This window comes from Haliotis rubra, unplaced genomic scaffold, assembly GCF_003918875.1.
Source record: "Haliotis rubra isolate DU_JTF1 unplaced genomic scaffold, ASM391887v1 Scf576, whole genome shotgun sequence".
NCBI lineage: Eukaryota > Metazoa > Mollusca > Gastropoda > Lepetellida > Haliotidae > Haliotis > Haliotis rubra.
The window spans coordinates 319222-332094 of NW_025767275.1; the positions used below are offsets into that span (position 1 = coordinate 319222).

The window sequence follows — 12873 nt, forward strand, 5'->3', positions numbered from 1 at the left end:
ATCTTTCCCCTCTTTCAAAATTAGATTACAAAGAATACAACATGTTTTTTGACAAAAAGTTTGGAAATGTTGTATAGTTCAATCTCCCACACAGATTTGCAATTTCGAATCGGTAACCTACCGAATAATGTTGAGTTCGTCATACCGTGGACATATAGCGTCTGGAGAGACTCAGATTTACCGTAGACATTATACACGAAAGGTATTAATCAATGAACACTTCATAACTGTTAAAGGTGGTAGGGTGGTTTTATGGTGATATCGTTTACCCCTAACGGGAAATGACCCAGTTCGATTCTACACACTGATACAATGAGTGGAGCCCATGTTTATCGGTGTCACCCGCCATGAGACTGAAATATTGCAAAATACGGCGTAAAGAACCACTACTAAATTCATTCTCTTTAAATCGTCAAGCATTGACTTCAGTGTATATTAGTGACAGAGGCGTGAAGTTCACTCATATAAATGTGGACGGGCACATGCTTTTTTCACAGTATCTCAACGTGGCGGTCACACGTTTTCCTTGACCTTCTACCAGCCGGCAGTGTCCACTCAGTGGCCGAGGCTCTGTTACTGTTCCTTGAGGCGCTTCCAGAGCCGGTTATTCCTTCAGCCTTGTATCACTCCTGTCTTCAGTGTTCCACGGATTTTCATCGTTGCAAGAAGGTATTTACCATTACCAGGAATAATGCATTGTTAATGGCGTTATCAGTGGGAATTGCCATTGTGTGTGAGAGTGAGTGCATGGGGGTGTCAGAGTGTTTATTGAATGTGTGTCAGTGGGTGAATGAGTGAGTGAGTTGCGTCTTATGCTGCATTAAACATTGTGTCAGTTATATCACGGCTTGTCAGCTTGATGTTGCATCCTACCCGAATTGAACCACCCATGGGGGAAAATATGGGATTCGAACCAAAAAGCAAATACTTCTGGCATGCTTAAGGGAAGGAGGCGGTTGTGTACACACTCTCGTCACACCGAAGACCGGGGTTCGATTCCCCGATGGGTACAATGTGAGAAGCTCATTCCTGGTGTCTCCCGCCTTGAAATTGCTTCAATATTGCTAAAAGCGGCGTAAAACTATACTCACTCACACATGTTCTCGGCGCCTTGGACAACTGCGCCATACGTTCTCCATATTCTGGAACTTGTAACATAAGCATATCGATTTGAAATTAGTAGCAACGCAAGGGCTATCAGAAATGACAACACTATTGACATGTGAACTAACAGACTGAATAGTGGAAAAGAATCCTAAGAGTGTATGCGACAGTAGAATGATTATTGTTAGTGAATATGGACATTATTATTTTGTGGAAATGTTTTCAGTGATATTATTTGACGTCGATTCATAGGCTGTTTTGTGAGTATAGTTTTCTACCATTGGTGGCGCAACTTCAGTGACATTTGGGACAAAACGCGAATTATTGCAGCTGAAATATAAAACTGCCGAGTGATCGCCATCATGTGTTATATACACTCACGCGTGGCCTTCATATAAAAAGACGTACTTTCATGGGCTGCATTGACAAACGAATGCACTGGGCTAAATGTATCAGTGTTCAATACACAGCAGCGCTATTTTACATTATTATATTACATGACATAAATTTATAGCTAAAGAATAAGCTGTCAGCAATGCTGAATGTTTGGGAAGGAAGTACATACATACAATGTTGTCTTCAAGCACATACCAAGTGACAGTAATTCATTCAGAGTTGCTTCCCTTGCACTGCAAAGCTATAAGTCACGCCATTGCTACGGTCGTGAAAATTTATCACATTTCGAAACGATATGAATTCAACAAAAATACAAATAGCAACACTGCTTAGAATTGTTGCTATTATGCATTCACTATAATCGTGATATGTTGATACTGTGATCTATTGATATGATATAATTGATATGAATCATAACTTCTTTTTTCCCCAATGTGTTCAGGAGCTACAAGCTATTCCGGACAGTCACAGAAACGTGTTCAAGTATTTGTGCGCATTCCTCCGGGAACTTCTGAAATACGCTGACCAGAACGAATTGAAAATTAAAATCCTTGGTAAGTGGATATAGTGGGTGAAGAGCTGACACCTATACTCGCATGCGTGTTTGTTGAGAAATACATATGCTGACGTTGTCCTCAAGTACATATATCATTAATACGTTACACTTGCAATCCGGGGTGGTGGGGTACTCTAGTGGTTAAAGCGTCCGCTCGTCACACCGAAGACCCGGGTTCGATTCCCATTTCTGGTCTCCCCCGCCGTGATTTTGCTGGAATATTGCTAAAAGCGGCGTAAAACTAAACTCACTCACTCCATCTGTTAAGGATATCTGAGTCGTAAGTGATTATGTGATTCATCATTAATTTTTCATTATTGACTGGTATGTATTTCCTTCAAATAAAAACAAAGCATTAATCAAACAAACACCTCATTGATGACTTTCAAGCTTCATTCTACATGATAACTTACATTGATTAGAAGTTAGTCTTTCGTAGTCCACAACTGTTACAGACGGAAACCATCAACCAGATAAAAGAGTACACTCGATCTGAATCGATCGATCTGATTAACACTTGTTGATACAATCTTGGCTCCGTCTTTGAGAAGTTTTGTTTCAAGAACACATTGAGACTCCTCATTGTAAGGACGACCCTAGATCTCTACACGTGAAAACAACTACTGTGTGTGTGTGACATTCCATTTGCGTCTTTTCAACCAACGACGGATATCACACTAGACCTTGGTTAACCCTATTTCTGTACAACAGCATGTATTGTTTCTTTATAATGAACAGTTTGATTGGTTTGAACATGGATAATTCCAACCGCATGGCCTAATAGGCAAGAGTGCTTGCGTGGGTGAGTGCGTGAGCGACTGTCTGTTTATGTGTGTGTTTAAACTTTAATAGTAAAATGCCACTTAAAGACCTTTGTAAAATTAGGTCGACCCTCATGAAATATAGTTTCCCTCCCCATATACCCAACACAACACTCTCAGCTCTTGTCTGAATGCTGATACTGTTTTGAAGTCAAAGGAAACATGTGTGGCATAACACGCTGTTTGATTGAGCTTGTTGTCAAAAACCCAAGGGAGAACTACACTGCTATTTCTGACGTTATTACTGATACCCATTGATGAAGGATCAAGACTACATTGAAAGTGATGAGCCATTTATGGAATGTGAGCATGTTGAAAAGAGCAATTTACGAGTTTTCGCTGGTTTTATGATTGATCATATCAGAACAAATGCATTTTGACAAATAATCTTTGGTTGGTTCGTATTCTTATCGCAAGCACACAACGCCATGCCAAAAGACATGTTGAATGATAAGCGCTTAAATAATATTATGACACATATTTGTTTCTCCATGTGTGAAAAGAGGTTGAACTGGCTTCATTTAAAGAAATGCGGCATCGACATCGATATCTGTTCTTCTATTTGTAATCTTCCCTCTGTGATAACATTAGCTTATTTGATGTTCAGACATTCTTGGACAGTCATGCCCATTTCATTCATACTGGCTCTGGCGATGTTTTTCTCCGAATAATTAAGAAAAGTATAACGGTCTCCTCTTGTGTTTTCAGGAATTTTTCAGTATAAAATACTTGCTGGGCTATATCTTTGTTTGAGTATTATTTAGAGTGTGTTACCTTCAAACGACATCACGTTTCAAGGGCACTACTCCCAGAACTATCTTGAAAGGTCGATGTTTTTTGTGTGGCTGCACACATTCCATATTTAGCATTTTAGTGTTTGAAAAGCTTCTTCATGCAATGAATGTGCAGCGCCGTTGGAATACGAGGGCAGTTTAAACATGACAGCAAAGTAGCTCTATAGAAAGTAAGTGTAAATAATGGCGTTAAATTTGAAATTGCATTTTCCACACTTTTTGTTTGTTCAGGGAAGAAAGTGGTTCTTAAAGTATATTTTCGTTGACTTTTTTTTTCAGAAGTGCACAAATTGCAACACTGAAAATATGGAAATGGTCGTGACCTTTTCCTCTGTATTGCTGAAACATCTGCTGATCAATATCATATGTAGCCAAATTCTAAGGGGCACATTGTCCATTTATTCATGTAAATTTTTGTGCACAGAGCTTATGGCAGATTGGGAGATTTTGTAACCGTACTATAAATATAAAGATTACAAAGAAATCCCTTCTCAAGGCAGAGCCGATCGCAGGTTTCCAACCGTATCATGAACATGCGTTGTAAATCACCAAAGTAATGGCAGTTAGTGTTAGCGAAATGGACGCGCATCCTGCTGCCATCACAAATGCATGCTAAGACAAGTCTGTTGCTCACTTGAAAAGCCTCGTTGACAGTCGGTAACAAAATGATGAATCCCATCGGCATAATATCTGTCTTTGATCCGTCAAATGTGGACATATTCTCCACATGTCTTCCATGAATAATTTTAAAGTATAGCTGCGGCCTTAAAAGTTGCAAACGGGTTAAACATCTTTTGAGAATTCCCGAATGACGCTTTTTGAAAGGACATTAACGAATGTGCACGTGGGATGTGTTCAAACTGCGTCTTCTCTGTGATAAACAGCTTCCAAAACTATTCTGGTCTATTGGAATATTTACCAACTACCAACATTATCCCTGTTATGTATTTACTATAATTTAGTTTGGTAAAATATGACAGAAACCTGGAGAGTTTACAAATATGTTTAAGTAATTTCTATAAATGATATGTCTTCAGCATCTTCACTGTCTTCATCACAATCAATCCATTTGCTGTGGGCTCATACTGATTCGTGGATTAAGTGATAGACAATCGATGTGTAATATTTGGTTTTGATACGAACGTTAAAAGGTGTTGACGTTAAAGAAGCAGGCATTCATTTGATAAACACACTGTGTGATTAAATAGCTCAATCTCTTTTCAACAAAGTCGATTATCTGGATTACAGCTATATTATGCATTGCATTTTTCAAAAAGTGCCAACAAGAAACATGAAATGTTATCCAACCAATTGCGCCATTCAAAATCTCAATTTTGTCCCTTTTGGTGTCCTTCACGTTCTTGTACGTGGTAAAAGCCCCCTCCTTCACAATTGATTAGAAGCCATTAAATCCAATTCGCCTTTGTAAACCAATAATTGCCAGGTGCAAAGAACCGCTTTCACCTGGATAGAAAACAAACCAGGACATGTTTGCTAAAGTCAATACATTTTTGCGTTAACATATTTGATTGGCCAATGAATTTATTTTATTTTGCGAAAGTGTGTGAAGACCAGGATGTTATAATTTGTGTCCAATTGTTGCATATTCTTGATGATATTATGTGTATTCATTCAAGCACAGAACATTATTCTATATCGGCGTTTGCTTCTTCGTCTGTTCGAACTTTATGAAGGACACGATACAATCATGTTAGCGAAAATATTGATCTGGTGTCGATATTTAAGGCAAATGGTGTTTTTATCTCAGTTTGGATTAATCATAAAACTGTGATAACTTATGTTATTGAAATGTTGAGTCTGTTCCTGGAGCCGTCCACAAACGAAAGAGTGAGATAAGCGGGTTTCGTGGGCTCACTTTAGACCCAGGTTAAATGAACCCATAATTGTGCATTAGTGATATCGCCGGCAAGGTTATATTTTTGTAACATTTGGAATGAGAAAATGTATCCCTTTCTCCGCATCACTGAGGGTTGAAGTGTAGACGCACAGGGATTTCCAGTCAACATTTGCGGTTTGAATCGGGTTTTCAGAGCTCGTTGGTTTTGTTATACACATACCTCATCTTAACGCGTCTTAAGGTTCATTAGTTAGAAATTAAATGATGAATGGTGGAAAACATGTTTTACTTGATGTAAAAACAATTATCGTATCTTGCACATGTCACCTCCGAAAGAATATATGTATCGGAAGTCTTGAAAACATATCTCCAAAATTGAATGTTTCACCTTCTGTGAGTGTGTGCACAGGATACAAATTGGATTTGTGCTTTTTCCTTTTCGATTTGACACAAACTTTAAAAACTTCAGGGTGATTTCTGACAACCGAAGATGATAAATAAGTTAAGGTTAATCTAATTTAATAGAATTCGATATTTTGCTGTTGTTCATTTCTTTAAAAAAATGTCAGTTTGATTTGTTGATTTGAGATATTTGTATTGATTTCCAGTAAACTCCATGCTTGGCGTAGAGAATCTCAAAACATCACACCATAGATTCTGGACTTAAAGAATGTATTATTTGTGGGATACAGAATGTCCCAGCATACTGTGTCGATTTCAACCTGCTTTTCTATATATATTTGTCGAAAACAAACTGTTTCATGATGCTCTGACCACCTCTTATTGTGTAAACTGATTTAGGTAACAATCCGGTTATTGACACCTGCACCATTGGAAGAGGCATCATATGGATATCATGATTCAAAACCAGTTTCATTAGTGCCAAACGTACTGCACCAAACATGCATCACCTCCAAACAGAGTGTCTGTTCAGATCTGCCTGGTCAGTTAAGTAACTTTCGTGTTGATTTGACCAAAACAACAAAATAGATTACATGATACCACACAACACACACACACGCACACACGCACGTATGTATATGCACGTAAACTGTGAATCCAGATATTTCTTCTTGTCAAATCTCTATAAAGGAGATTTGACAAGAAGAAATATCTGGACTCATATTTTTTTATTTATTAATTGCTTATACACCTGCAGAAATCACTTGTTTATATATATACATATACATACACACACACACACATATGTGTGTGTGTGTGTGTGTGTGTGTGTGAATAGCATCAAGTAAATCACAAGTGTAACTATGGTAAGCAGTGTCGATAATATTGACAGATATAGAGGTCCATAAAAATCAATCGCCCTCCTTGAAAGTGTCAAAGCAGGATTGTCACTGTGTACACATAACGTGGTGCTACTGCTTGCGGCACATGGAAATACACGTGTGTTGGGAACATAGACGTTATTGGTTTAGATTTTGTCGTAAACACTTATATTTTTCAAAGACTTGGTATTTATATGTCATGATCCCCTACTGTATTCCAAGTGTATAGATATAATATTACTGATTGCCCGGAAAACCAACAGCCCCTTTGAATTTCCTCCATGTCATGATGAAAGATGATATTGACTATCGCCAGATTGTTTGCAACTTTGACGTTTCCACTGGTCTTTTCATCTTATGACACAAACGGATCACCAGTGAAGGATCACTAGTCTGGCTTCCCCACTAGGCACCGTCTGTGAGAGGTTTGTCTCAAGTACATCTCTTTGATAGAAGGGCCTTTTATCTCTACATATGGTACAAATTACCGTGTTTGTGACCTCAGTATGTCTAATTGCATCTTTTCAACCATGGAAGAACATCACACTAAACTTTCGATAGCACTGTTTGTCTAACGTGTCATGTTACAGTTTTTTCTACTTTCTGGTGAACGGTGAGTGAGTGAGTGGAGTGAGCATGTGGATTTCCAAATTTGATACTGCAGTGACGAAAATAATGTACGATGCAATTTCCTATTTCGATGTGTATCATACGTTCCCAATTTGTTTTCAGGTGAAGAAATGAGTAAACTTTGTTTATGACGGGTGCCACCGTTGGGGCAGATTACGTTCACATTTTCGCGAACACCAAACAACATCGTAAAGCTGTAATACTGGTGAAACAAATGTGCATACTCATAATGTAGTAAGAAAAGTACAATTGATGTTCGTATGGATTGGAAAGCGTTTTGTTGGTTCTGTCAGCAGAATATGAGAAATAACTGTTGTATGCCATGAAGAAATTAGGAAATCATCAATTGTAACAAGATGACAGATTTGCCTTATGGTGTTCAACTCCATAATTTCCTATGCGATGTGTTGACAGAGATGTAAGATGATAAAATTTGTATTGATTGATGATAAAGCCTTGAAAATGACACTTAAAGCTGTTTGTAACATGAAATCAAGCCCTATCAAGTATACTTTCCCCGTCTCCATGTATCCCACACATTCCCCACTTGTGAAGATCCGGGATAGAATTGGTCTTCAGAAACTGATGCTTGTCGTAAAAGGCGACTAACCCGATTGGGAGGTCAGGCTATCTGACTTGGTTGACACATGTCATTATATCGATGCTAATGCTGTTGATCAATGGATTGTCTGGTCCAGACTCGATTATTTACAGGCCGCCGCCATGTTGCTGGAATATTGCTGACCAACCAACCAGCCCACACATTCCCAGGTATTTGCCGATTGCCTTTAAAGTGTTTTATCGACGATAATGTGCGTTGTTCCCCAAAGGAAACATGCTGTATGACTGATCTTGTTGTCAAATGCCGAGTGGAGAAATACAACGTTGCTGTTGTATCGACGTACAACTGATAATTATTGATGAAGGATCAAGAACACATTGCAGGCTATGAGAGATTTATGGAATGTGATTCTGATGGCCCTTTTCTCCCAACAACTTTAGCAGTTTGGTCTTGCTTTTTCATTTTGACAAAAAATCTTTGATCAACTTGTGGTGATGTGGCTGTTGTTCACATCATAAAAATAATATGATGCCAAGTGACATGCTCAATCATAACCACCCAAACGATTTTATGAGATATATTTGTTTCTTCTTGTGTGGAAAGATATTGGACTGTTTTCGTTTAGAAGGAGAAACCTATAAAGTGATGTGAAGAGAAATGTGAGAGATCATAATAACAGTGAGAAACGTTGGCGTTAGGACTGGTTGATGGAGAATACGATGACCATCTCCTTCTAGTTGTTAATATCAGTCTTCTGGCTTTTCGGACATATTGATTGTGACGGCGACTTTCGCCCACCAACTGTAACAAATTTGTGTTGTGTTTCCCCAAACAAATCCTCGCGGGGCTATGTTTTGTATGAGTATCATTTAGAGATTGTTTGAAAATTATTTCTGATCCAACATGATCGTAAGAGTTCGGTGTTCGTTGTGAGGTTGCAGACGTTTGATTTCGACTATTTATGAAGTGTATGAAGAGCTTGTTTTATCATACAGTGAATGTTCAGCGTGATTTGTACTCGGGCGCTGATTAAGGGTCACGAAGAAGGCCACGCGTTTAAACATTGGAACAAAATGGCAGAATAAAAAGTATGTGTAAATATTGACAATAAATTTGAAATTGCATTTTCGATACTTTCCCTTGCTTTGGGATGAAAGTGGTTCTTCAAAATATATTTCCTTTGAATCAATTTTGATGAAGCGCACGAAATGTAAATCTGAAGATATGGAAATGTGTGAACTTTTGCTATGGAATTCTGAAATTTCTGCTGATGAATATCATGTATAACCAACGTCAAAGTGGCATACTCTCCACACATTCATGAATATTGTATGTTTAAGGCTGCTAAGTGTTTGGGAGATTTTGTAAAGCTTTGGTTTAAGTGAAAGGCAGTCGACGTTTAGTGCTAGGGTATTAATATCAATAATACGTTTGTGAGGTGGTGAAAGTTGTCAATCATTTCATGAACGGTTTGTGTGATTAAATAACTAAATAGTTTCATGATAGTTGATGGAATAGCTCAATCTTTTCACGATTAAAGATGACCTCGATCGCAGCTCAAACATGAATATGTTTTTAAAAAGCTGTCACCAAACAGCATGATATGTAATCCAAGTAATTGTGAAAATCATCCAGTGAATGTGTTTTTTAGGTCGATGTATATGCAAAACGTTGCCAGGAAGGTAACACCTGTGTCCAAAAGATGCATATTGTCGACGTTTTCATGTGTATTCATTGAAGAATAAGAACAATTCCATGTCGACGTTTGTTTCTTCCTCTTTCCGAACTTATAGCTTGGCCGTCATGTTAACGAAAATAACGCCCTTGTGTCCACTATGATCGATCACGAGTTATTGAAGTTATTAATCGCATGTTATTGGTCTTATTGGACTTTACACTTAAATGTTAGTCTAACCTTCTTGACACTGAGATCTGCCATTGTTCTTTGATCATACTAGGCTCACCACAGTGTTTTTGACGACAACATTTACAATTACGCAAATGCTGTTTTGATCTATTACCTCAAAGGCTGCCCAGACCACATGACTTCATTTGTATCTCAGATGCAGACTCCTTGAATTATACGCTTGACACCGCTGACATATATCGGTCATTTTCAGCCGTATGTTTCCACCACCTAACATCTCTGGATTCCTTCCAAAGATAACAGTTATACTGACATCCGGTCAAATTAACCCCCCAGCAATATATCTGAGATGTTCTTCACGCGAAAACAATTAAAGGTCCCTTGATCAATTAAAGAGGATGTGTTAGCATTTGATTCCAGATATGTAGCTGAAAAACACAGAGTGTGATAGTTACAGTTATCAATTATTCGAGTTGGACATATGTTTAATGCTTTACCGTTGATGTTTTTTTAAAAAGTATGCTTTCGTCTTTAATGGACAACCGTCAAGACCTGCTGCCAAAACTACTTTGCATTAATGTCCATGTGTTTTCCCCTTTCATTATACCCTCTTATGTGTTAAAAGGTAAAATTTGAAATATTTTAGATTTAACTGCAACAACTAAGACAGGCATATTATCTGAGACAATAGTTACTGAGAATTGTTTTCAGTATCAATCAAAAGGAACCTAATTATATTTTACATGAAAATAGAATTTTGGTTGCTAGGTATGAGCTTATGTAGTTGCATGTCGTCTTCCATATACTTGTCACATTTTTTACTTTATCTTCAAAATAGCCCCAAGGAAATGTTGTGCCAGGGAAAAGCCGGTCATAATTCTTTCAAAAAAGCTATAAACACAAACTCATTAAAAAACAAAACATTGTGCATCCCATACTTGTTCCCAGCAATAATGACAATTTAGTTTGTTCAAGGGGATCGGATAGCAATTCCTCAGACGTTTGTGTTCACAGTGTGGTTCATATCTATACATGTGTTGTTTCATTGGGGCTCAAGATTGATTTTCCGTTTCTTTTTTGTGTTATATTTGACTATGGTTTGACCATCCCACTTTGACCATACTGAAAGTGCCATTTGCAGGGTTATATTGAAAATCTTATATTTTGTGGCCAAATGTTCATGTCTTTCCTGATAAATATATATATGTTGAAATAGCCGAGGAGGTCATCTGTTTTCAAATCATTGGGAGTAGACATTAGGGGAAAATCATCTATTGAACGTATGAAAGTCCCAGAGGAAAATTTGAATATTTACAGGTGTTTAGTTTCAAGAGCATACGTGTTGGTAACAATGAGCCTCACTGGCCAACCTCCCATTTTGCTACATACACACATAGTAGGAATGAAAGTCTTCTTAGCTTGATCAGTTTCAGTTGTTTCTATTTGTGCAAGGGTACACTTAATCGTTGGGCACATCCTTCATTCGAAGTACAGAACTTCTTAGAACACATAGAGGTTATTCCCATGAGTAAGATGACATGTTCATCAGTTGGTATCTCGCCTGCTACATATATGTGCCACATCACGCTAGCTAGCTCACCTACTTACTTAGTCACTCATTCACTCACATATATGGGAGAAGGGATGTCAACACTGTATGTCATCAGTTCCGTTCTCTTTTTATAATATTTTGCTATATCTAGCTATATATTATTATTTATATGTGATCTGGTCATCCGGAAACAAAATCGAGATATCATTCAAGCATCAAAATAAACATGACGTTTCCTTTCAGCCTCGCTGTTCGGGAATGTTTTCTTCCGGGCTCCGCCATCATCAAGCAAAGATGACAGACACTCTGCAACACGACATTCTAAATCACGTGCTCGAGTCGAAGACTCCAAGAAGGCTGCATTTGTTTATCACTTCCTCACCAATGAATATGATGAATGAAGACGTATCGCCTTGAAGATGGCCCCAACTTTAGCTGCCACTTATGCCATCAAAAGTCATTGAACTGAGATGAAGTATTTTGTTTGAAAATGGCCACAATTTGACAGTTGTCATAGCTGCTGATGTATGTATGTATGTATGTATGTATGTATGTATGTATGTATGTATGTATGTATGTGTGTGTGTGTGTGTGTGTGTGTGTGTGTGTGTGTGTGTGTGTGTGTGTGTGTGTGTGTGTGTGTGTATTACTATGTGACGTTAATTTATAATATCAATATTCACAATACTTCATTTAATACCAATATTCCTTTGCCAATACACGTATTTTCTATAGGGAAACTAAATGACGTTAATCAAGTTTTGAACTGTTACGAATTGCTCATCAATATCCCTTAAAACCCCAATTGCAGCTGTTGGTTTGGATGACACATGTTCATAGAGGGGTGTAATAGGGTTTACCTCAGGTTATGGTTAAACGGAATTGACAAAATCACATTAAATTAGTATATGAACGTGATGCTCAAATATAAACTCACGGGCGAAAGAAACGTCACCTCGCTTTTTTAACATGTCACAAAACAACAAACTTAGATTTTGGAAATTTAACAATCATATGTGGAAAATGAATGGATTTACACCATTCTGAATGATGAAAGTGTGGACTACAGATATGAATAATCACTTAGTGTACGATAAAAGATAGAAAATCATTTTGGTGACGTTTCTTTCGCCCGTGAGTTTAGTATGTAGAATGTTATCTTACAAAATACGATGTGAATAACATACTAATAGAATTGAATAAATGCTGTTTTCTATCCTGTAGAAGCAGATCAGTTGGAAACATATCTTCTGTTATGTTATATGTTATGTTGGTTGGTTGTTTTACGCCGCACTCAGCAATATTCCAGCTATATGATGACGGTCTGTAAATAATCGAGTCTGGACCAGACAACCCAGTGATCAGCATCATGAACATCGATCTACGATAACGAGTCAACTAAGTCAGCATAGACGTTACTGGTTTAGATTTGTCGTCAACACTTATATTG

General features: G+C 37.8%; 1 protein-coding gene across 1 annotated transcript in view; it reads left to right on the forward strand.

Annotated features, from left to right (window-relative positions):
* LOC124254580 (type II inositol 1,4,5-trisphosphate 5-phosphatase-like) overlaps nucleotides 1–12440 on the forward strand; it is a 34051-nt gene extending 21611 nt beyond the window's left edge. Inside the window, exons 22-24 of the mRNA XM_046688413.1 lie at nucleotides 542–669; nucleotides 1943–2054; nucleotides 11667–12440. Coding sequence (XP_046544369.1) covers nucleotides 542–669; nucleotides 1943–2054; nucleotides 11667–11824 — 398 coding nt within the window. The 3' untranslated portion in view covers nucleotides 11825–12440. The remainder of the gene's footprint in view (nucleotides 1–541; nucleotides 670–1942; nucleotides 2055–11666) is intronic.
* Nucleotides 12441–12873: the final 433 nt, after the last annotated feature.